The following is a 23,768-nucleotide window of genomic DNA, read 5'->3' as shown; positions in this document are numbered from 1 at the left end:
CTATCTGGGAAGACTTACCTGGCAAGGTGACTTTAGCCAACACCTGACATTGGAGAACCACCTCAGTATCTTGGGAAGAGTATTCTGGGAAAAGGCCACAGGTTGTAGGAAGGCCAGGCAGGAAGACCATGTGCAGAGGGCTGAGAATGTGCCAGGAAGGCCTGGGTAAAGGAGACCAGTGGGATGAGGCTAGGGAGGCAGAAAGGTCACTAAAGTGGGAAGTGGGATGGGAAGCATTTGGGAGAAGTTTCCATCAGTACAGATGAGCAGAGATAGAGGCATGATAATTATCTAAAGCGTGAGGAGGGAAACACTTCAGCAATATGGAGAATCCACAGAACCTCGTCATCAGCAACTGTTCTCATGTCAGAATACTAAGTGGTAGGATAGAAAGACAAGACAGGGAGCTTGCACTGTCCAGCCTTGTATTCCATTGTCAGCACACAGATGGCACAGACAACCATTTAGAAGGCACAGATGGGGATCAAACTCAGTGGAGAAGCATGCTTTCAGCATGCGTGAGGTTCAGACCCCAGCAAGCACTCACAGGTATAAGAACGCCACAGGAAAACCATTTCTTCCACTGCCTGAATCCCAAGAGCAAAGGTTAGTACAGTTGCTCCAGACATATTTGTTTCCAAGATTATTTTCACAAAAGAATTTTATATTAAGGACCTTTAAAAGAAGTATTTCAACATTGTTTCACTTTTATTAGTTAAAAAAAAAAAGCAGGAAACCTGATGGAATGTGTATATATGTATATGTATTCTACTGTGAGCATTTGGCTTCTATGGTATTGAGTCACATGAAAATTCAAGTATGGAGTGGAAGTCACTGCTGATAAGTCTTTAGGGTTTTGAGAGTAATGGAAATGTCTGGTTTCCATTCTGACAGTCTCTGGCCATGGAGCATGAATCCAGACAGCCTTTCCCCCCACTGCCTTATGGGAAAGAGTTACTATTTCATGTACCATCTAGCCATAAGAGACATCTGTCAGATTCAGCAGTGAGAGTTCTGTTGATGTCAGGAAAAGCTGCCCAGTATGAACGACCTCCAGGGTTCTTTTCCATTCTACCTTTTCACCCAGGTTGTTTGATTTTCCAATACAGTGAACAAGACCCTTGGCCTTGAATTTTTCTTTTCTCAGAAATGTGTCACTTGCTACATGGTGACACTGGTGTGCTTACCTGTCCTGGAGTCTGACTGTGACAAGGACACCAATGATTGCAAACAATGGGTTAGCCCCAGGAATTGTATACAGGTTATATCAGAAGCACTAGGCATGGAGTTTCTGAACTGTTGTCATCGTAGGAAGGTTTTGCCTTACCCATGCCTAAAGTGGGAGTCTGCGCTTATAGTCTACGCCTCATATTTGTCACAACCACAACACAATTACCAATGACCATATCTTGTATTCACTGAGTTCAGATAGTCTGCTAAAACAGCAGTTTTCAACCTGTGGGTCACCACTCCTTTGGCAAACCTGTCTCCAAAAATATTTATATAATGATTCATAACATTATATAATGATTATTTTTATATAATCATGATTCAAAATTATAGTTATGAAGCAGGAATGAGAATAATCTTATGGTTGGGGGTCACTGCATCACGAGCAACTGAGTTTTAAGGGGTCACAGTGTTAGGAGGGTTGAGAACCACTAGCCTAAAGATTTTACACTAAGTTCTTCACTTCATCGATGATCTCACCTTAGCATACGGATTTAAGATGTCACAGAGATCACATGACCTCTGGGCACAGCCCCGTGTCATTGTCCTTGTGACAAGAGCATCCTCGAGTCATCATTAGGTTTTGCAGAGGGAACAGTCCTTACTCGGACCAGAAATGAGCAAAGAGCCTTTCATGTTCCCTGAACACAGAAGCTGCATGAACCCACAATTCCACCTCTACAATGCCACTGGGGACCCAGTCTGCAGAGTGTCAATTTAGATCAGAGGTTCCCTGCCTTTGCAGAATAAATGTGGATACGTAGCCATAATCCCCATGGAGTCAAGCAGGCCTTCACATTGGGCAACAAGATACCAGCAAATAAAGCTGCTGGGAAGTAAATCTCAGACTTGGAAGAGCACTTTCAAATGTGAAAAGAAGAGTAAGCTCATCAATAAAGCAGTATTTATAAATTGTTGAGCATACTCATCTATTTATTGATGAGCATACTCATCAAGAAAGCAGTATTTATAAATTGTGTTTGTATAGTTCATGGAAGTAAAGAACTGTTAAACAAATATTTACAAATGCCTCCAAAATGTACACAATAAAAATAATTGTTTAATTGGGAATAATGCCCAAACAGCAATGCCTCCATCAAGAAAGCCTATGTGTATGAATGTATAAGATTGTGATAAAACTGAGTTGATTTAAATTGATATAAGCCTTTGAAAACTATTTGGCACTGTGTATAAACAACAGAAGGCAAGCTGTGGAAAGCATGAGATATTTTGCCAGCATGTAGCAGGAAATAAAACTGAAGTCTGGGCTTCCCCAGGAGGCTTTTTCAGTTGCATGTTGACTACGCTATTGCAAGAGCTTACTGTTAGGAAAATACCTCCACTGTATGTCCAAAGATAAGGGCACTTTGAAGCTCAACAATATAGGCTGTGTCCTCAATTTGGTAAGGTAGGAGTTGTGTTGCTGGAAAAACTGGAGGCTCGATCCCCAAGGTTCAAGTAGGAGTTACTGGCCAAGACTGGACTCTTCTGAGTTCTAAGCCTCCTGTCTTTCTTTCTCATGTTGAAGAATGAATGGAAAGCTTCTGAAGTATTGGCAAATGTAGAATTTTATTGATGCTATGTAAATTTTTAGTATTAGATAATTACATAAGTGAAATTAGCTTTTAAATTAGCTATTAAAGAAGACAAAGCCCTTTCTTTTGTATGTAGCTTTGCTCGGCTGGTCGAAATAGTGAAATAACCTGCACAGCTGTAGCAAAGAAAGAGCTAGACTTGGAAGCACCCATGTATATCAAATACTGAGCCTACTAGATGCCGTTAGATTGTTCCAAACCCCACTGCTACACTGGTAGTCTGTATTCAATTCAGTGGATCACAAAACTGGGGGGGAAAGAGGCATGAGAACGGGGTCCACAGGCAGGCAACAGATTTAAGGACAGCCACTGTACCAGATGTTTGGGGACCCGATGAAGACCAAACTGCACATTTGCTACATATCTGTGTGGGGCCTCCATCTAGCCCATGTATGTTCTTTGGTTGGTGGTTCAGTCACTGGAAACCCCCAAGGGTCCAAGTTAGTTGACTCTATTGGTCTTGCTGTGGAGTTCCTCTATTCTTCAGGTCCCTCTGTCCTTCCTCCAGTTCTTCTGTAAAACTCTTCAAGCTCCACCCGGTATTTGGCAGTGGGTCTCTATCTGTTTCAGTCAGCTGCTCAGAGCCTCTCAGAGCACAGTTATGCTAGGCTCTTGTCTACAAGCAAAACAGAGTATTATTAATAGTGTCAGGTTCTCGCTCATGGTCTATACGGTCTCAAGTTGGGCCTCTTATTGGTTGGCCATTCTCTTTATCTCTCCATCTTTGTCCCTATATTTCTTGGAGACAGGACAAATTTTAGGTAGGTTTTGTGAGTAGGTTGGTGTCCTTATCCTGAGTAGGAACTCAGGTTCCTGCCTGGCTACAGGAGGTGGCCACTTCTGGTTCCATATTCCTGCCCCTAGGACTCTCAGCTAGAGTCACCTCCATAGACTCCCAGGAGCCTCCCCCATCCCAGTCTCTGGGACTTCCTAGAGATGCCCCCACCCTCCACTTCTCTCCTCTCCCATCCCCTATCACTCTCTCAGACCTCTTCAAATTTGTTATTTCCAATGCTAATCTTGAAGTTACCCCTCCATTCTTCCCCATAACCCTCAGTATTCTCAGTTATCAAATCACAGACATGAGCCTTGACTTTTTCTTATCTCGTTAGTTACTGATTGTGCCTCCTAACTGGGACTCAGGTCTATGGCTGCTCTTTTGCCACTGCCAGTATCCAGACCACACCCTTGTTTGAATTACTGAATTCTCTTCCTTAGTCTCCTACTCTTTTCTTCAGCCTCTTGCTACTGAAGAGGTAAAGTTTCCTCTCCTTGGCTGAATTCTTCAGTGTCATCCCAGCTTCCTTGTTCTTGCTAAGCCCCAGATCAAACTGTTGTTGTTTTGTTTTCTGTTCCCCACCCACCACCATGCTGCTACCTGGAGTATATTTCTATTCTTTCTTTACTAGCACACCTGTCCTGTTAGAGTTGTTCATGTGGATTTCCTTCATGGTCTGCACAATTCTACCTTTCCCATGTCATAACCTTTCTCATTAATTTTACCCTCTTGTGTTTGCTTGGGTGCCCATGAATTTTCAGCCCTTAAAGACAGAGCTTTGTCCAGTTGGTGCAACCATGTATTCCAGCTCCTTGGTGCTGCAGCTAGGCCTGTCAGCCTGATGTGGAACCAGGATTTCTTAGAGGAAAGGAACTCTCTTCATAATATTTTCACACCCACAGCTCAGTGTGGGTGAACCTGAACAATTGGAGAGGGTTTAGGGAAACTTGAGCAGTGGGCGTTTTAAGAGATTAAATGAGCTGAGTTGTTTGAGCAGTGGGTGGGTTAGCAGATTAAATGAGCTGAGCTGTTTTGCACAAGTTGCAGGAAGAAGGCATAGAATTAGTAGAGCTGGTTTAGAGATAGAAGCATTTAATTCCACCTCATAGAACACAAAGGAAGATATTTTTTACAAAGCTAGCTTGCATCACTTTTAATATCATTTTCTTCCAAGTTTCTAAGTTGTGAATATATACATAATTTAATATTTAAAGGTGTCATATTATTAATCTTTTAAAATCATTTTCCACTACCAGGAGAAAAACTTTACATAATTTTTTTTCTGCTTTGCTAATTGAAGTCAGTAAACCATATTTAACTATAGTTTATTTAAAAAAAAAGTGAAGAAACTTTCTCAACTGTAATTTGTATTTTAGAGACAAATATATACCAAAAAGATAATGTAGTAGACAGTAAAAAGTGTATGGTAATAAAACCCAAGTTAGATACAGATTTTGAGGACACAACTAAAGCACCCTGGAATCCATATGTAGAAATTGCCATGTGACAGATGCAGCTGGATGTCGTCAGCTCTTCTCAGATACGCTCTTCCCGAAGCTGGAGGGCGCCCAGTTATCACTGCTCTTACAATGAAGGACTTAGGCTATACGATGCATCTAACGCCACCTCTCCAAAAGAACGCTTCATATCGAAGCCATGGTAGAGACTGCCACGAGTCCTCTTTTAGATGAGAACCACCCAGATTCCACACATTGTATAATGTTTCTTAAAATATAAGGCTAAATTTTCCTCAAAAATACAACTTTGAATCAGTTTGACTACTTAAAACATTCATTTGGAGCCCATTGTTCTCTGTAAAATATGGAAAAGAAATACTTGCTTACAATACCTTAAACAGAGGGTGTGGATGCCTTGACATCCTGCCTTCGCAAACAAAGAATGTTAGTGTTGACTTAGATGACAACTATATTTTCTCTCTTTCTCTCTCTCTCTCTCTCTCTCTCTCTCTCTCTCTCTCTCTCTCTCTCTCTGTGTGTGTGTGTGTTTGTGTTTATGTATGTATAAATATGAATATCTTGTGTTTTATTACCATATACTTTTTTTTACTGTGTGCCTTTTTTCTCAAAGACTAGTCCCCATGTGCTTTCATGTCATGAATTTAGGTTTTCAAATGACAAAAAAAGTATGTCTTTCTAAATCTAGATTCTCATGACATGATAACCTCCAGTTTCATCAAATTTTTGAAAATGACATAATTTTACTCTTCTTTATGCTTGAGTCTAACATTTCTATGAGATGAGTTAGCTTAAAAAGTAATTCTAATAACTAAATGGCAGACCTGTCAAGAGGCATTGTTTGGACTTTCTTATGAAAACAAATGAGTGTCTGGCTTGTAGGTCATTCTGGTAGCTTCTGGGTAGGAGAGTCCTGCCACCCATTTATATAAAGGAGTTCATCACTCTGTTTGTGATGAAGAGGACATACAAGTGTCTCAGCTAAATCCCGGGGATCTGGTGAGTTAAGATTTAATAAGCCATGCAGAGCAGGTTCAAGTGACCAAGAGATGGAAATGACTTGTGGAAGTCTGCTGCTGAGGATCGTCTCTCACAGAGATCAGAGAAGCATCTCTCAGTTTGGAAACAATGCTGGTGCCATGTTCTGACTTCAGAGGACCTAGTGGTAGATAAGGTAGACTTAGGACTTGGCATGTATTAGCCAAGGCTGCCAGTCTTTCCGTTGCCCTTGTAGTTTTCTGTCTGGTAATGTTTAATCAACAAGATCAAAGTAAGGAAGAGTTATTCATGTTAAATAGAGAGATTTTCATCCTTATCTAGTGAAGAAACGTGGCTCTGAGTCTTGTGGGGAGAATCAGCTGGACCGTGGGCAGAGTGGACATCATCTGATGGGAGTCCTGACCAGAATAGGAGGCGAAAGTGGTGGGTGTGGTCATTCTGCACACAGGATAAGAATCTTCCTCAAAGTCTATTGACTTTGTATTTGCTATTGCTTCCAGCATTTTTGGAGTTGTTCTTCATTTTGTGGTTTCTATGCAATGATTCCAGTGGTTTCTCTAAGCTAGCCAGATGAGTAATTTTAATGTTAGGCCTGATGTTAGATGCTTTCTTTAAAAAGACTGTGACACAAGAAGAACCCAGTTAGGTGCTAGACCAAGGTGGACACTGACTAAACATCTGCTACCCGCCTGAGTTTTTTCTGTTATTCTCACATACAATGAAGGAAACAGTGGTGATTTTAAATGTTGGAAAAAACCTCTGCCCTATGACTCAGATTTCCCTGCCCTGGGGCTGGCTGGCTTTTCATCTCTCCATGAACCAGAATCCTGCTTGTAACTGAGGGAACCAGAGCTGAATCAAATATCAGACTCCCCGGGTGGCCAAGGGCCATTTATGGAGTCAGGGTGAAGTGGGAAATGACCAGTGGAGACCATTGGGGAGGGAGCAGTGAAATCTGTTTGGGAGGGCGTACCAGCTCATCACAGACCCCAGGAAAATAGAGGCAATGCAGGACAACCTGCTGTCCTATATGCTTAGTTAAAGTTGAGTGCTTTATGATCACGCTGTACTTTCCAAACAGGTCTTAGATTGTCACATCTCCTGAGCTATTTCCTAAAGATAATGTTGGATTTAACCGAAATGGAGTGTGCTTCACTCTAAACTTCCCTGAGACTTAGGCTGTTCTTGGCACCATGGCAGTGGGACTTGAAAGTTCTCTTATGTTCTTACAGAGTACAGCACAATCCACAGTCCGTCAACACCCATCAAAGAGTCCGATGCCGAGCGACTGCGGCGAGGTTCAGATGGGAAGTCACGTGGCCGAGGCAGGCGGAACAATAATCCCTCACCTCCCCCAGATTCTGATCTTGAGGTATGACATTGCATATGCTAAAATTAAGAACAAGGTGTCACATTGCTCATTTATGGGTCAACAGAATTGGGCTGTGAACATCAGGGAGGTACTCCAACACTTTTGTTGTTGCTTATTGCTTGTATTAACAAAGTAGAATAATTTTCCCTCTTTCATATTACATGTCTATCACCCATAGTTTTTCTGGTTGTGGCTTGTTAGTAGATATTTCCGCTATTGTTCTGAAGCGTTGGAGACAGAACACAAGCTCTCAAACCAGCTGCATATGTACTCCACCACTGAGTGTCTTCCCAGTCTTATGCAGTTGTTTACTTCTGTATTTTCCTGCATAATGTGTACACAACACAGCATCTAGTTTCTTGTTTCTTCCTCAAAAAATAATAGTAGCTAGGTGTGGTGACACACACATGTCTCTCAAACACATGAAAAATTGAGATTAGAAGAACCAAAAGTTCAAAGTCACTCTTGGCTCATAGTGAGTTGGAGGCCAGTCCAGCTGTGTAGCACCCTGTTTCACACAACACAATACAAGGGAAACAAAGCAGTTCGGCTTAAACAAAATTCTACCACACTGCTGTATGTCACTGCCGTTCCCATGAAGTAAGTGGGATCCTAAAGAGCACAGGCAAAGCCACTTTGAAATTAAAGACACGTCTGTATACACGGAGAAAGGGAAACATGGAATGTTCTAAAATGAAATGGTAATCAGCTACTGAGAACATGTTTTAGTGGAGTTCAAAGTCAGGGGGATTAAGCAAGAACTGACAGAGTAGAAGATCTCATTGCCTCGAAGCCACTGCAATTAAGTTTCTACTTTTTGCCAAAGTAAAATCTGATGGTGGAAAACTTGATTCTTTTTGCTGAGAAGATGGGCGCTTTCCAGCAGTGTCTATGTACATGAATGTCTGTGGTGTGAGGAGGGCTAGGAAGGCAACGAACAGCTATGGAGCTGTAGTGGGATCTCAAAGAACTTATTGAAATGAACTCCAAATCCAGTTCAAAATACCCCCTGAGTGCCTAACAAGATGTGTGGGGTGACTGCTTGATTTGAAAACTGAAAACACCTGATTAAAAATATATAGTTGATCCTCAATATCCACAGGGGACATGTTCAAAGACCCCTCCTGTTGATATTATCCAAATTCACAAGTGTTCAAGTCCCCCGTATGCAATGTGCTGTCCACATATGCCCTATGCAGCCGCTCTGCTCTTTGTCTTGGGGACTGAAGCTGTCATGCTAGGCAAGCTTTCTACCACTAGGCAGCATCTCTCATCTCCCAACAGTTTAAACCATGTCTGGACTACTCATAATACCTAGTAAAATGTAAGTCATATATAAATGGTTGTATCCTGGTCTGTGTATCAGATAATACATGTGCACACGTACAGTGAAGATAGTTTGATTTTCCAAGTATCTTTGTTGCTGCGTGCAGAACTCAGATACCTTGAGAGCCAGTGCAATAACTCATCCTTATGATAACTGCCTCGTTGCTAAAGTGACATAAATAAACTATTTAAAGTTTCAATTTCTTCTTGAAATGATTAATATTTAACTTGCTTAGAATAAGTCATGTAAGTTACTTTTAATTCTTCTGAGGTAAGGTCACTTTTGAGTGCCTTTCAACTTCTGTCTCTTGTGTTTCTGAGAACTTACAACTAAAACACTGTCAACTCATGGTCCGTCTCTTGGGGGCTAAAATGGAGACATTGCTACTGACTAGAAAAGACTCTTTTCTCCAGTCATATTGACTTTGCTAGCACAGCTGTCCTCCTGTACCTCATCCTGACAGCTGGGAGATGCCCTTAGGAAGATCCGTGTTTGTAAAAAGCATAAATTCAGATCTTTCATTGAATATATCATTTTGAAACTCCATGTCATGTCAATATTAACTGATAGCAGTTACCAACCAGAGCAAAGGTGCATTGACTTGGCTTTTCCCTCGTAGAGAGTGTTCATCTGGGACCTGGACGAGACGATCATTGTTTTCCACTCCTTGCTCACGGGGTCCTATGCCAACAGATATGGGAGGGTGAGTACCCCCAGAGCCAGCTTTGAATTGCTCTAGAGTAAATGTGCCTTGAATTTACTTACTCATTTTTGCCCAGTGAATGGCATTTTAAGTTTAAGCAATGCATTTAAGATCTAAAAAGGAGCATAATTTATTAGTGTGGTCAAAGACATAAGTAAGGCAAAAGTACAAGTGGGAAAGAGGAAAGATTATTTTTATGACTTTAAAGTGAGACAGATTGCACTCGGCTTATGCTTTGGTCCTCACCACCACCACCATGGGAAAAGAGATTGGATATTTCTTAAACTATGTAACAAGCTAAGACTTTTGGTTGTGCTTTTGCTATCTGCTCTGTTTTTTTTATTCTTAAGACATTCAGTGGGGGCAAGTATCACTCATTGTTGTCTGCAGTGATTAGCAGGCTTGGAATTTTGCTTTTAAGACTCCTGTTATGGATGCTTTTATGTGACCCTTTTCTGTTGGGGTTAAATTAATGTAAATAGTGTGTGATACTAAGCTCCTAGATAACAGTAATATTAATCCTCCCTTATTAAAGTTGTTTAATCTGTCTATTGTGGTATTTATTTTGGCGAATTGGTAAGGAATAATATCAGAGATCGGTTTCCCATGTTATGCTATTTGGGCTTCCTAAAACCTTAAAAATTGTTTGCAATGTGTTGCTTGTTGATTTCAAAACACTTTAGGCATGCGAAACCATGTTTTTTAAATTGGACATTGGTATTTTCTAAAATTATCATGCATACAAATATATACATATAATTTTTTAATGACTAAAGAAATAATAATTCCTAGATCCTTAAAAGTAAGATTGGTTTGGAAACCAAGGCACTAAATTCTTTTATCAGTGAGACCAGAGATTTATCAACATCAAAACTGATACTGTAAAAGATAACAAACTTTCACTATAGATATGATAGTATATTCATTCTTTTAACAAATACTTATTTCAATAAAAATACATTTAGTCCCCGAGGTTGACTTAAGTCTGGAGGTGAGAGACATTATCCCTTAAGCTTCACAGTCCAAGCTTCAAATTATTAGCAAGAGATCTAATTATTAAAGCCTTGGAGTGTTTGTGCATGTACATTTACACACAAACTTCTATAAGAACTGGATAATACCATCATTTGAGTTTGTATTCAGCCATTTATATGAAACCCCATATAGCCCATCTTATGCTTAAATACATTCCCTGAGAGAAGAAAATGGAAATTATGTCATATAATCCATCAGCAACCCCCTATACCAAATAAAAAAAAGAAAGAAAAAAGAAAGAAACTTGTACTAGGCAGTGAACACACAGTGAGGAGTCAGTAAATTCTAGCTAGGCTGGTGGTGGTGTTTTTGTATTAGGTACAGTACAAAATTGTCCTATAATAGTATCAATCACTATTTTAAAAACTACCACATAAAGCTAACTATAGCCTATAAAGAGTAGAGCCTTGACAACCATCTTACCTAAGTCTCAGGATGCTCTCAGTTACTCACAAAGAAGAAAGCTGGTGGTGTCTGGAGCTCACTCAGAAGTGTTGAAAAGAGTAGCTGCTCACACACGCAGCATTTGAAAACCACACAGAAAGTCACAAGCCTTTATTTCCCACACTGATAGACAGAAAAAGCGGCCTCTATTTTCAGAGCCACAGCCAAGGCCAGTGGATAACAAAGTGGAGGCACCACACAGCCTAGTGACCTTCTGGCACCTGTGGCCATAAATCATTGGTTTGCATGTGGAGTTCCCACCAACATTAGGACCTTTGGCTTAAGAATTTTTTCTTTCAGTTCTTAGCAATGTAGAAGCAAAATGCTCTCTCAGTGATGCCCTATGTATTAAAGGGGTTCTGAAAGTGTCAGCCATTTTTATTTTGTGACTTCATCAAATAAGATTCTATCTGTTTTCTTCTTTACTATTATTGTAGTAGGGCAAATGATATAGTTGCTATTTTGTTGATTTTTTTCTTCTATTACTTTCATAAATCTACATTCTGTGGACTAGGACATTGATTGGGTCATTCATTGACACATTGATGGGGTTTATGCTTCAGGAAGCCCATTTTGTTTTTCAATTTATTGCTTTTATTTGTGTGTGTGTGTGTGTGTGTGTGTGTGTGTGTGTGTGTGTGTGTGTGTGTGTGTGTGTACATGTGCATACAAGCCATGGCATGAACATGAAGGTCATAGGACAACTTTTGGGAGGCAGTTTTCTACATCTACCATGTGGGATCCCAGGATTCTACTATTGAGTAGTCTTATAAATGCCAGGCAATACGTTTGAGGAAAACTTTCTGCATGTAACGTTGCTTCTGAAGCCATCATGGCCTCAGGTCACTGTGCCCACGAGGAGAAATGGTTTTAAGCAGAAGAAATACCAAGTGCAGGAATACTGAAGAGTTTGCTGTTTGAGGGATGAAGGGGCTTGAGTGGCAGTGTAGCATTGGAGATGGAACCTTTCTAAAGTTGTGGTCAGGGAGAAGAGTGAAGTTCATACAGGGTCTCCCAGCCATCTGCATGAAGACAGATTTCATTATTAGAATTGGGGGAAGTCACTGGTGGGGTTTGCAGGGCTACTCAGGGCAGAAGGTAATTTAAAGTTTTAGATTACTTTACATGTGCATGGAGAGTTATTGACAGGGGAAGAGAAATAATCTGGTTTACGATCACTCTAGAGAGAATGGTTGGATTTTGGATTGTGCCGTGAGTAGTGAGTAGGATGTAGACTTGGACTGGGGCAGAGGACAGAACAAAGTAGATGAAAGAGAAGGGTAATTTCTGGGCTGTATCCTTTGAGAGTGAGAGAATAGTCACATGTAGGATGGACTGATTGTAAGGAAATCCTGGGGATATGGGTGTTAGTGAAATTTTGGATAGTTTTGACATACTTTCTTAGACAAAACAAGAGGGCAGCTGTCAGGTAAACCTAGTGTTCTTTGGAGAACTGCCCAGAGTTGTGGGCACTAGGTTTAACATTAATACTGTGCAAGTTAGAAGCACTTCACCTCCTTGTCTGATTCCTCCCAAACACGTGTCTAGCATCTTTTCTGTGCTGGATGCTATGACCAACTTGTCTCCTTGCTGGAGATACTTTCAGGGATATTCACTGCTAAGGAAGTGAGAGGCAGCCAGAATTATGCAAGAGGACTTACTTTATATTACTCTTGTAGGGGACATTAGAATTGGGTTGAAGTTGTTCTCAAATTGAAAACTATGAGGTTTGTTCAGAATTCTTCCAAACAAAGATAGTAAACAAGCAGACTGGAATAGCTTGCATCCCTTTTGTTCCCCATAGTCTAAAAGTAGCTTAGTGACAACCTGTCTCTTTGGAGTGCAGATTTACTTATGTTCTTGGCCATTGTTGGGGAAGTATGTGGCTCCACCTTCCTCTACATGCATAGAAAGAAGTGAAAGCTGGACAAAGTGGTGGCTGTTCTGTTTCTATGGGAACCAGATACCTGAGAAGGAGCTTAGTCACAGTAGCTTAGGCAACTAAATGAGTGGGCCATTTAGTAAGGGGATACAGGATCTGGTAGATAGAATGCAAAATTAGGGCATGTTATAGCAATATATAGCTCCCTGCAAAGCTTTGAGAATGTCCTACCTTCTGTGTAATCCTAGCTGTGGGAAAAAGGTATGCTGGGTGTTATATGGAAGTGTTTTGTAACAAAGGTGGTAAGGACAAAAAGAAGGTGCTCTGTATAGCCTAGCAAAGCAGAGGGAAGAAACAACACTTACAAGCAGGAACATAGAGTCTCTCCTTAGTCTTTCCTGTCTGTAGTTTTAGAAATCTGTATTCTAGCCACTTTTGTTTACTACATTTTTAAAAGCTGTTTCCAAGCTAAATCAAAATTCCTAAATTTGACTAAAGAAAATGTAGGTCCCTCCCCCCAATAGATTGTTCTCCTTAAAACAGACAATATAATCTAATTTTCAATATTGAATTATAAAACCCAAACTTAACAGTATTTACTTGCTCTTACGTAGATGACTCAAGCAGAGTCCTTGCTCGGGAGAAAATGTTGTGTCTTTACCCAAGTACCTTGATCCCTCAATATGCCACTCTTTTTCTTTTCCTGCTTATAAGAAACATTATTTTTCCTTTTATTAAATACCATTCTAATTAATTCATCAATTAACATCTCAAATGCTGCCCTTCCTCCATGTCTGCCCTCTTGGAGTTCATCCCTTTGTCGCCCATGCCCTTTACCCCTTTGCTCCTGGTTATTCCCCACCCTGGTGCATCAAGTCTCCACAGGATTAGGTGTAGCCTTTCTCACTGAGGCCAGACAAGGTAGCCTCTGCTACATATGTGCAGGAAGGGGAGGTTGGACCAGTCTGTATATGCTCTTTGATTGGTGGCTTAGTCTCTTGGAGCTCCCAGGAGTCCAGGTTAGCTGACACTTTTGGTCTTCCTGTGGGGTTGCTGTCACCTTGAGGGCCTATTCCCCTAACTCTTCTATAGGGGCCCTGAGCCTCTGTCCAGTGTTTGTCTATGGATATCAGCATTTGTCTCAGTCACCTGCTGGGTAATTCCTCTCAGATGGCTGTCATGCTAGGCTCCTGTCTACAAGCACAACACTCTTTATTGCTGATTAGTATCCCTCGTCCCTGGAGTTTTGGTTAATGTGGAAATTAATATTATACAAAAAACAAAGCATAAACACAAGATAGAAGAGGATAGCAGAAAGCTTAGCGGGTTTAATTGTGGGTCCTCCTCAAACCTAACTGTCTGACACTCGTTGAATTCAATAGTGATGCTATTAAGCTGTCTTTCCAAGTTTATAGGCTGTTTTCTTTATGTGTTTGTTAGCTTGTTGCTGCTGGTACTATTGTTTGAGACAGTCTTATGTAGCCCAGGCTGACTTGAAACTACCTATGAAGCCAAGAGATACCTCAAACACCTTAATCCTCTTGATTCTACCTCCCAAGTGCTGGGATTACAGGCATGTAGCCTCGCTTGTTCCTAAGCTTAAATTATAGATTATGAATCAACAGGATTTGAGATCACATACAAAATATTTAAAACAGAATATTATACTTGGCTTATATCAAATGATAAGTACATAGATTTGAATATAGATGAGACTTTATTGTTAACTACAACTGCAGCAGCAAATCCCTTGCCTTAAGTATCAGAAAACAACAACAACAAAATTCTTGAATCTCTCCAAGATTGCCAGTGGCTTAAACCTCATGAATTGCAATATGTGACAAGTCTTATGCTATGAGAGAAATTGGAGATTTAAGTTCGAGTATATCTGTCTCAGTTCCAAGTTCATATTCTGATTGAGAGTCAACTGCTCATCCACTGAGCTTACTGCTTGGCTGGAAGGATTGCTCCAACACTTACACCATGTCTCATTAATAGCAAAAACCAATAGGAAGAAAGGCATACCACCTGGTGAGCTTGCAGCTGTGCTTTGAGTGTTTGTGGTAGAATGTGCCAAGGTTCTAAGAGGCTCTCTAAAGTCACTGTGACCTTATGCTGCCTAAGCCTCTCTGGTGGAAATAAGCATTTACTGCATGTGGGTTGGGGTAGTGATAAGAGCAGCTCTTCTAGACCATTTCATCTGGGTATTCCAGTTGGTCAGTGATGATAGTTGCTCCTTCCTATTTGTTTGACACACAATGCTAAATTCCCAAGAGGGTCCAGACACGTATAATGGTTGCCTCTACTTTGGAACTAGACCAGAGTCCCAGTCCTGGCATAAGTAGCCCCTTCTTCCCTGTCAGTGCTCAAGCAGCTGGAGATGGTGCAGAAACAAACAGGGCCGTGTTCCAAGAAAGCCAGATCTACACTTTTAGGATTTGTATTTCATGCAATTTCCACATCTCACAATTTTCAACATTTAGACCAGAGTCTGAAAGACCTGGTCCACAGGCCAGATATGCCCCACAGCCTGCTTTATGCAGCTTCTTTAAGCCAAGAGGCTTATTTTATTTTTGTAAAGTATTTTTAAAACCAAAACAAAAATATGTGCCACAGGAAATGTAAGCCTAAAATATTGATTTTCTGCCTCTTAAGAGAAAGGTTTATCCTCTCCTCTGAACTTTGAGTTAGCTCTGATTCCTTTTCCTCATCCCTTTGGAATATGGGGACCACAGCAGCACTGTGGCTGGCCGTGAAATCAAGCCATGGAAGTAAGCATCAGCCTGGTGAAGTTCAGGCCAGCAAATTCATTAGAGAGGATGCAATGCCTTCTAACATCAGGCTTAATAGGCAATGGTGCAAACACAATGAAACTCTTCTATTTGCGACATGATCCAGCGATTATTCAGTGCTCTTGACTGCATATTCCAGGCTTTGTTTAAGCAAGGTTTGGTGATGCAAAGGTCAGTGTATAGAGATTTCTGGGATTCTTGTCATTGGCGACAATCAGTCCATAGAGAGGAAAAGCTGAGCTGTATGAGGGAAGGCGTCGTAGACAGCACTAGAAGTAGCACATGACATCTCTCATTGTGCACAGAAGGAAACAGACCATGAGTTTGTTTAGTGAACATGTGGCAGTCACAGAGATAGTTTTCAATTCTGACCAGTGAGTGAACCCAAATCATTTCCACATTCCCTGGGGGCTCTAATCGCCCTAACAAAAATCCCCAACCTTATGCTTGGGGACCTGGAAGGAGACAGATATCCCAAAGGATTTCTTTTTTTTTTTTTGTATGTTAATGTTAAATTGGGTCAAAATGAGAAGATATCATATGGTTCCAAATACAACGTGCCCTGCGGGTGCTGTGGAATGGCATACAATATAAAACCTGCAAACAAGCAGAGCAGTGGCAGCGCACAGCTTTTTACCACAGCGTTTGGGAGGGAGGCAGAGGCGGGTGAATCTCTGGGGGTTGGAGGCCTGCCTGGTTTATAGAGCTAGTTCCAGGGCAGCCAAAACACAAACAAACAAAAAACAACACCACAAAAACAAAATGAAAACAAACTTAGGTGAAAATATGTTTCTTGAACATCACAAAGACATGCCCAACTGAATGGGCCTCCTCTTCCTCTGTCATCACCCTTGTCCCAACACCACACCCTTTCCCTTTATTTACCATCAACTTCCTCTTAACTCAGAACTTCAGGTACTTCTAATAGACTAACTGGCTGCCCTCATCAGGACAGCCTTGCTTTGCTTGCTCACCACTGCAAACTGGAATGCAGCTAAGGAGCAGAATCATAACAACTCCCCACCATTGTTCTGGCCTGCCATCACCAGCCATCTCCCTTTCTCCGAAGCTTTGCAAAAAATACCTTGGATCCCAGTCACTTCTGCCTCTTTGATAACCCCATCTAAAATGTGGAAGCAATCCTAGATATTGCTGTAAAACAATGCAAAGCATTTGAAAATGTACTGATAGCATTGCCTGTCTGAAACCCATTATTTCTTGTTTTTAGGTTAAGTGCATATAATGGGTGGCCCTGTACATTTTGTTAGAACAAGAATATATACCAAAAAGCCATATCTATAAAGCATAGAGGATCATCCTTGGAGAAAATGAATAGCAGAAAATGTATCAATATGGTAATAAGGCTGGTGAAGCTTCATTCAACTTCTAAGGCTTTCAGTGAAAAAAATTGTCAGGGAAAATTTAACATTACTCACACAAGGAAGTACATCTATTACCAGACAGCACCAGGAATAGAACATAGTCTTCACATTGGCCCATCACCCGCAATGGAGAGTTGTGGGCAGAATAGAGTGTGAAGAACTTATTCTGTGAGCATGGGGATGCCATGAGAAATATCACATGATGTCCACAATGGAAATGTACAGCTGACACTAATCTAATAGCAAAGAAAATCATTGTGCAGAGCTTAGCATAGGAAGGAATAAAGGTCTAAAGAGTGGCCGTAACACTAGAAAGGAGAAAGAGAGTTGGGAGAGTGGTCACAGATGAGATCTTGATAGGTCCTTTGATTGGATTTAGCTGTGGGTCTTGCCCCTGGCATCTGTGGGCTCTGAGTGTGGAGGCCAATTGGCTGGGTGCACACTGCTCTTCTTCCTTTTCCTTCCTCTTTATACCAACGTCTTGGCAATTGTTCCAGGTTTGGAATTCATTGGATTTGCTCCACAATTGAAATTAATGTTTACAATGGCGAAGGTCTTTCTCTTAATTCTCTACAACAAGGGTATTATTTCCCTGATGTTGAAAGGGCATCTCTTAAGTAAGAAAAAAAAATGAACACAGGCTAGGGTCAGGTAAAATGACCTACTTTACATCGTTGGATTTTCTGTGTCCAACTTAATCAGGCAATAGTTGAACCATGGCCTGCTTCTCGAAAGTATGCAAGCTCTCATGGATTATTTCCCAACTGACAATAGAACTACACCTAACACTCCAAACAGCATTTCACCCCAGCTACCCAGTGAGAGGGCCTTCCCACCCCCTACAAAGCCATCACCCCCTGGGTGCCTGTCAGGTAGGAAGAGAGACTTCAGGGGAGACATGGGACTTAGAAGTAGAACATACCCTTGAGAAACCTTTTTACAATGTTTTGTAAAAGAAATAAACATCTCACAATATTTTTTTCTTCTCGGATAAGTGAGCAATTTACAAAGTGTACCATCAAACTTCATCCAGTGAACAACTAGCATGGAGCTTTAAGAATAGACCAGGTCAGTACTTAAAGTGCCTGCTCCTGTTTTCCAGCTGTCTTTTCTCTGAAAACAAAAGCTCCTGAATAGAGGGAATTGTTAAATGACAGCCAGGCCCTGTTTGTGGCTGTAGTATTAGCATTCTAAATAAGGTATTGTTTAAGGGGCTTAAACAAATATTTGTTTCCTTTCATTTGATTGATATTCCCCTAAAGATTTGTGCTTGGTTTGAGCATGGTTTTCACATTGAGCTGACAAACCCTTGTAAGCCTGCTCATATGTCACCAGCCAGCAGTGATTGCTTCCTGTCCACATAGAACCAGTGCAGATAGCATTTCACACAGCCCTAGGTGCGCTTGTGTGAATTCAAAATATAAGTACCATATCCAGAGCGCCTGCTTGTAATTTCTGTAAAAGTTGAACCGTCTTGTAGAAGCTCCTGTCTTCTTAGGTTTAAGATGGATAAATAGCAACTTAAAGAATGGGGCATGCTTTGGAGACACTTTAATTTGCCCTCCAAAGCAGCAGAGTGATTGCTAAGGATCAGTGTCGCCTTGATTTTGAAGGAATAGTAGGATGCATGCATGGGAAAGAGCTATGCAGTAGACAGCATATATTGTAAGCATACTTTACATTGAAAATGGGAGCATGATAACAATGCAAAGAGCAAAATTCAGGGGGCTCTTCTTTTCTTTTGATTTGATTTAGTTAACTTAGGATTTACTTGGTAAGTTATTCTGGTTTTTAATTAACCATGGCTTCTAAGTCAGAAGTTCATCAGAATTGGAAGAATTTTTCAGGCTCCCCAAGCAATGAAAACTCTTCACTGACATTTCTATATAAAGATAATGAATTTATAATAAAGATTTTTATAATAAAACTGAAATAACTTTTAGACTGCATGAATCTACTGTGATGTTTGGCTTTTAATCAGTCACCCTAAGGAGCTCAGGATGTAACTTTTAAAATGCAGTTTCATACAAAGTTGTGGTGGTTGCTAGAGAAATGTCTAGATTTAAGCTTTGTAGACAAAGGAGAAAGATTGTTTTGCTTTTATGTGCAGAAAACATTCAGTATCCCATTTGTAAAAGCCAAAAAAAGAAATGGGATTTCCTTCAAGCTTCTGACTTTTGTTGAATCTTGAGGGGCAGCAAGCACTGAGCCAAAAGTTGTTTCCCCTCTCCCTCTTTGAGAAAATGAATAAAAACAAATTTACGAGGTGGTCTCCGGACTATAGGGGGCTGTATTTACCACTAAAAATAGAGTGTAGTGTGGCCTGAAGCCAGTTGTTGAGGAGTGTTACATGTTTCTTGCTTTGGCTGTTTGTGACCACAGTATCCAGTGTGCAACTCTCCAGTGGTAGACAGGACACTTGTGGGCTTCGCTGAAACTCTGCTGAAACTCTGCTGGTCTGTTGTGTACTATTTGCTGCAATGTGCTTGATGAGTGTCCTTCACTGTTATGGGCATGCAGGAAGCTCCAGAAGCGAGAACCCAAACTGGTCAAAGAGCAGTAGCAAAGAAAATGAGGGAATGAGCCCTCGGCAGATGCTCTGACTGCTCAGCAGTGCTGGGTCCTGTGAACTGTGATCAAGCAGCGTGGGCCAACTGGCTCTGGGTAGTTCTCTAGGCGTAAAGGGATTATGTTGTCACAGATGAAGCTGCCAATGTATAAGAAAGTTATGTATACTTATACAAGGCTATCAGGAAGACCAAGCTTATGACTGCTTTGTCATTTCTTTCAAAAGCACTGAAATCTGTTCTTTGATCATTTCACCAAGCTGTGCTCCACATAGAATGACCAAGCAACTTCATGATATTGTCACTCAGCACTTCAGTCAGTAAATTAAAGAACTCCTGTTGGCTCTTTCCTTTAGAATGTGAAAGCTAATCGTAACAACTGTCACATAAAATAGTATAATTTGCTGATAAAGGCAATATAATTAGGGATGACGGCTTAGCACTGCCAAACTGTTTACTTACACAGTAGTTAAGTTCAAATACTATGTGAAAACAGCAGAATTTCATCAAAGACATAACTGTAGCCATTTTCAGTGTGAATGAGCCAAGATGGGAACAGGGACTTGATGTTAGTCATCAGAATCAAGTGAGTCCCACGGAACAATGAACCAAATGTGTTTTACTACTGTGTGATATCTATTGCTAATACCCTGTTAGGACTACCTAAACTTTAAAACTCCAGTGAAAGAATTTGTCTAAGTAGAAGTAGTGGATTACACAATGTCTCTCCCTGTGTCATAGAGTAGCTCAGCCATGACTAAAACACCCATGAAGTAAATCAGAAAATGGGACTGCACATAAGTGGCCTTCTCATGAGTACAGACAAAGCCTCAGGGCTGCAGCTGCTGTGGTACCTAGGACACATACCTCCCCATGCCTCTGCTTTGTACTGAGGCCTGCATAGTTACAGGTACATAATCACAATATTTGCCCCCAAGAAATTTCTTATAAAGGTGACTCTTGCCAAAGAATGCCAAAGACTATTGCTTCAATAGTCTGCTATTGGTGTGAAATGAAACCAATGTCACCACATAACTAGTAGTGAAACTGCAGAATATGCCCAGGACTAACAATAGCAATGAGGCATCCCATGTCCCTGGGTTAGCCATGAGAAGTACTTCCAAGAAGCTATGAATATCTGTGTAGTGTGAAATGTCTAGTAATAGAGATCAAAAATGACCGGTATTGTGGCTAATGGAGAGGGTTCACTCAGGATCTTTAGGAGTCCCACAATCAAAAACAAAATGCCAGCAGCCCTAGTGAGGCACACTAGTATTACTGTAATTTCTGAGTACACTTAGATTGATCCTCTGCAGCAGGTTGCCCCTGCAGTGTGAGAATAGCATCAGAAATGAGTGAGATAAGACCCCATGGATTGAGTTACAGGCATAGGCATTCCTGTTTCCAGGGAAGAACACTATACAGTGAAGCAAGCCAAGTTAACACAGGCAGAACAGAGACTTAACTCCTGTGCTGTGCTAAGCTTCTCACTCTGGGTGCAGATCACCCAAGCCCCAGCATGTGCATTTTCAGGAGGGTTTAAAAATCTTTGTTAAATGGCTTTAGATGTAATTAAGGATTTTAAAAAGTCTTTTCAATCCAAAGTATCACAAGCAAAGGAAAATAAATCAAGACTGTCCAACATCCTGGCTGTTGTAATTCTTAGAATTGAAGCCATTTTCTGTGCATCATGGACACTAACCTATTACCAGGTATAAGAAGAATTCTATTGTTACCTCTCATTTTCTGGGTATCTATGAACATGGGATTACCTTTCTATGCATTTCTTTTTTTTTTTACTTAATTTTTTTCTTATTTTCAGTTCATACTTTGCAAGCATTGGTTCTTTTCTCCTTGGTTTCTTCACAGTTACTTGTTTACTTTTATAGTTGTTATTGTAAATGAAATGTTTTTCTTAGTTTCTGTCCCTGATTGACTATTAGAGTATGGAAAAACAATTAATTTCCATGTTAATGTGTATCTTGACGGTATGCTGAGTGTGTGACTTCTAGCATTTTCCAGGCTATTTGGGCTATTGTCCATATAGAAGTGAATCACTGCAAACAAATCTTTCATTTGTCCTTTTGTATAGTTGCTTTTCTCGAGCCTTCCAGTGTGATAAATGGATGTGTTGAGAGCAGTGTCCTTGCCTATTGCTGATCCTAGAACATTTTTAGATGTTAACCATTGAGTGTGATGTCAGCTGTGAACTTGAGGAGTATCACCACTAAGCCCAGGCCTTTCACTTTGACCCTTAGTTTGTGGAGTGTCCTTGTTAAAGCTTTCTATTTATTTTTACAGTTCATCCTATTTTTCTTGGCTTTCAAACTATGTCTATATCTACATATACCTCTTATTTTTCATGAACATGTGTAGATTTTATTGACATGACCTCTTTTCCTAATTCCCTTGATTTTCAGGGTATTGGACACCATTGCTACCATCCTGGAGTTGTGCCATCCATATGCTGATAAACAACTGTGTGCCCTAAAGAGAACTCATGGGAATCCCCCCTAAGGGTGGTTGTGATGAATATCTCAGCTGAGCTTCCACTAAAACCAGCATTCTCTTCACTAGAGTCTGAAAAACATTGCTATTCTCAAAATATTGGCATGAAAAGTTGTATAAAAAATGTATAGAATGTGCCTTGGTGTAATAACTACAATAGAATTGAACTCATGATTTCCTAACCATAGCATTGACTCTTATAAGTGTCCATGTTTCTCAGTTTTCTAACACTACCACAAATCACTAATCTGTTTATAAAGAAATGGGGTATATTCTGGTTTTTGGATTTGGAAGCAGCCATCCAAGAATGAACTCTTGTTTGGGGTAGGCAGCACATATTAGTAGGGGAATTTAGCAAAGACAAGCGAGTCTTCATATGCCTAGGAAATGAAAAAGAGGGTTTCACTTTCCACTTGAAATACATGCCCAACATACTTGAGAACCTCTTGGTGGGGCCAAGCTCTTAAAGTTTCTACTATCTGCCTTCTGGCATACAACTCCATGGATGAAGATTTTACCATACGACTTTAGAGGACTCTCAAGGTCCATAGAAATGATTCATTGACTTATGTCTATTGAAATTCAGAGGATGGACCTTCTTAGAACAGCTCTTGCTTAAACTTCACATTCAGATTGGATGTAGGATCTGATGTTTTTCTTGCAGCCATAATGTGCAGTCCAGTGTTTGAACAATCACACAGCTGTGGCTATAATATCAGTGGTGGAGATGACAGCAGTAGTTGGAATGGCCTTAGCTGCTTATAATCTATCACATACCAGTCTATAACTTCACATGTATTTCCAAATTTAACTGCCAAATAAAATGGTCTTGTACCCACGTTACTGCAGAGCCTGGTGAGAAAAACAAATCATGTTGAATTGGAGGAAATAGTGTCCAGGAAGGGCATGAAAACATAGGTTGATCAGAGAACAGAATATAATAATGTAGGAAAACTCTGGGAATAGATCCCTTGATGAGAATTCCTTTGCCTCAGACATGGTGAGAATTTTCATCAGAACTACTTGCTTTGTTATTATGTGATAATTAAATATATTTAAACACATAACATCTTCAAATTCATATATGTTTATGTGTTTGAATTTATATCCATCTGAATTGATGTATTTAGGTTCTATTTATAGAATAAATTAACTATATCTATTATAACAAATAGCTAAATACAGCCATATAATATAGTAGATATCAGTCTTCTGACTACCTATTTTTTTATAAGAAAGTATTTTGTGACAAACAAAAACATTGCATATACTGGAGAAGTAAACACAAATAAGACATTTATGGGTATTTTGTTTAAGATATAATGTTTGGATATTTGTTTTTAAAAAGTGGGAGAAGGACAGCTTAAGAAATAGATCCCAGTGATAGATACAATGAAAAGACCCATAACTGAAGCAAAACCACAGAGTAGAGATGTGAAAGAAGGTAGGGAATACGGAAAGTTCAGGTTGAACAGGCTGTGTGACTGGCCTGTTTTAGGGATGCAGTGCTGTTTATTAAAATGCCACAGTTTGAGGTTGGTAGGATATCACTCTTATAAAGAAGGGATACATCAGGCATAAGGAAATATGATGAACTTGACTTGACAGACATTTGAGATTCAGATGCTTTATAGCCAGGGGGACAACAGCTGATAAATCTGTGGTCCAATAGCAAATAT

At 40.4% G+C, this 23,768-nt stretch overlaps 1 protein-coding gene across 15 annotated transcripts in view; it reads left to right on the top strand.

The window, feature by feature from the left end:
- The window catches only part of Eya1 (EYA transcriptional coactivator and phosphatase 1), a 311,134-nt gene that overhangs the window by 238,521 nt on the left and 48,845 nt on the right, over positions 1–23,768 (top strand). For all 15 annotated transcript variants that reach the window (XM_031366906.1, XM_031366904.1, XM_031366911.1 and 12 more), the window contains 2 exons: positions 7,310–7,449; positions 9,396–9,479. In XM_031366906.1, coding sequence (XP_031222766.1) covers positions 7,310–7,449; positions 9,396–9,479 — 224 coding nt within the window. The remainder of the gene's footprint in view (positions 1–7,309; positions 7,450–9,395; positions 9,480–23,768) is intronic.

Source organism: Mastomys coucha, unplaced genomic scaffold (assembly GCF_008632895.1).
Source record: "Mastomys coucha isolate ucsf_1 unplaced genomic scaffold, UCSF_Mcou_1 pScaffold14, whole genome shotgun sequence".
NCBI classification, from domain to species: Eukaryota; Metazoa; Chordata; class Mammalia; order Rodentia; family Muridae; genus Mastomys; species Mastomys coucha.
This window is presented reverse-complemented; position numbering and strand designations above follow the sequence as displayed.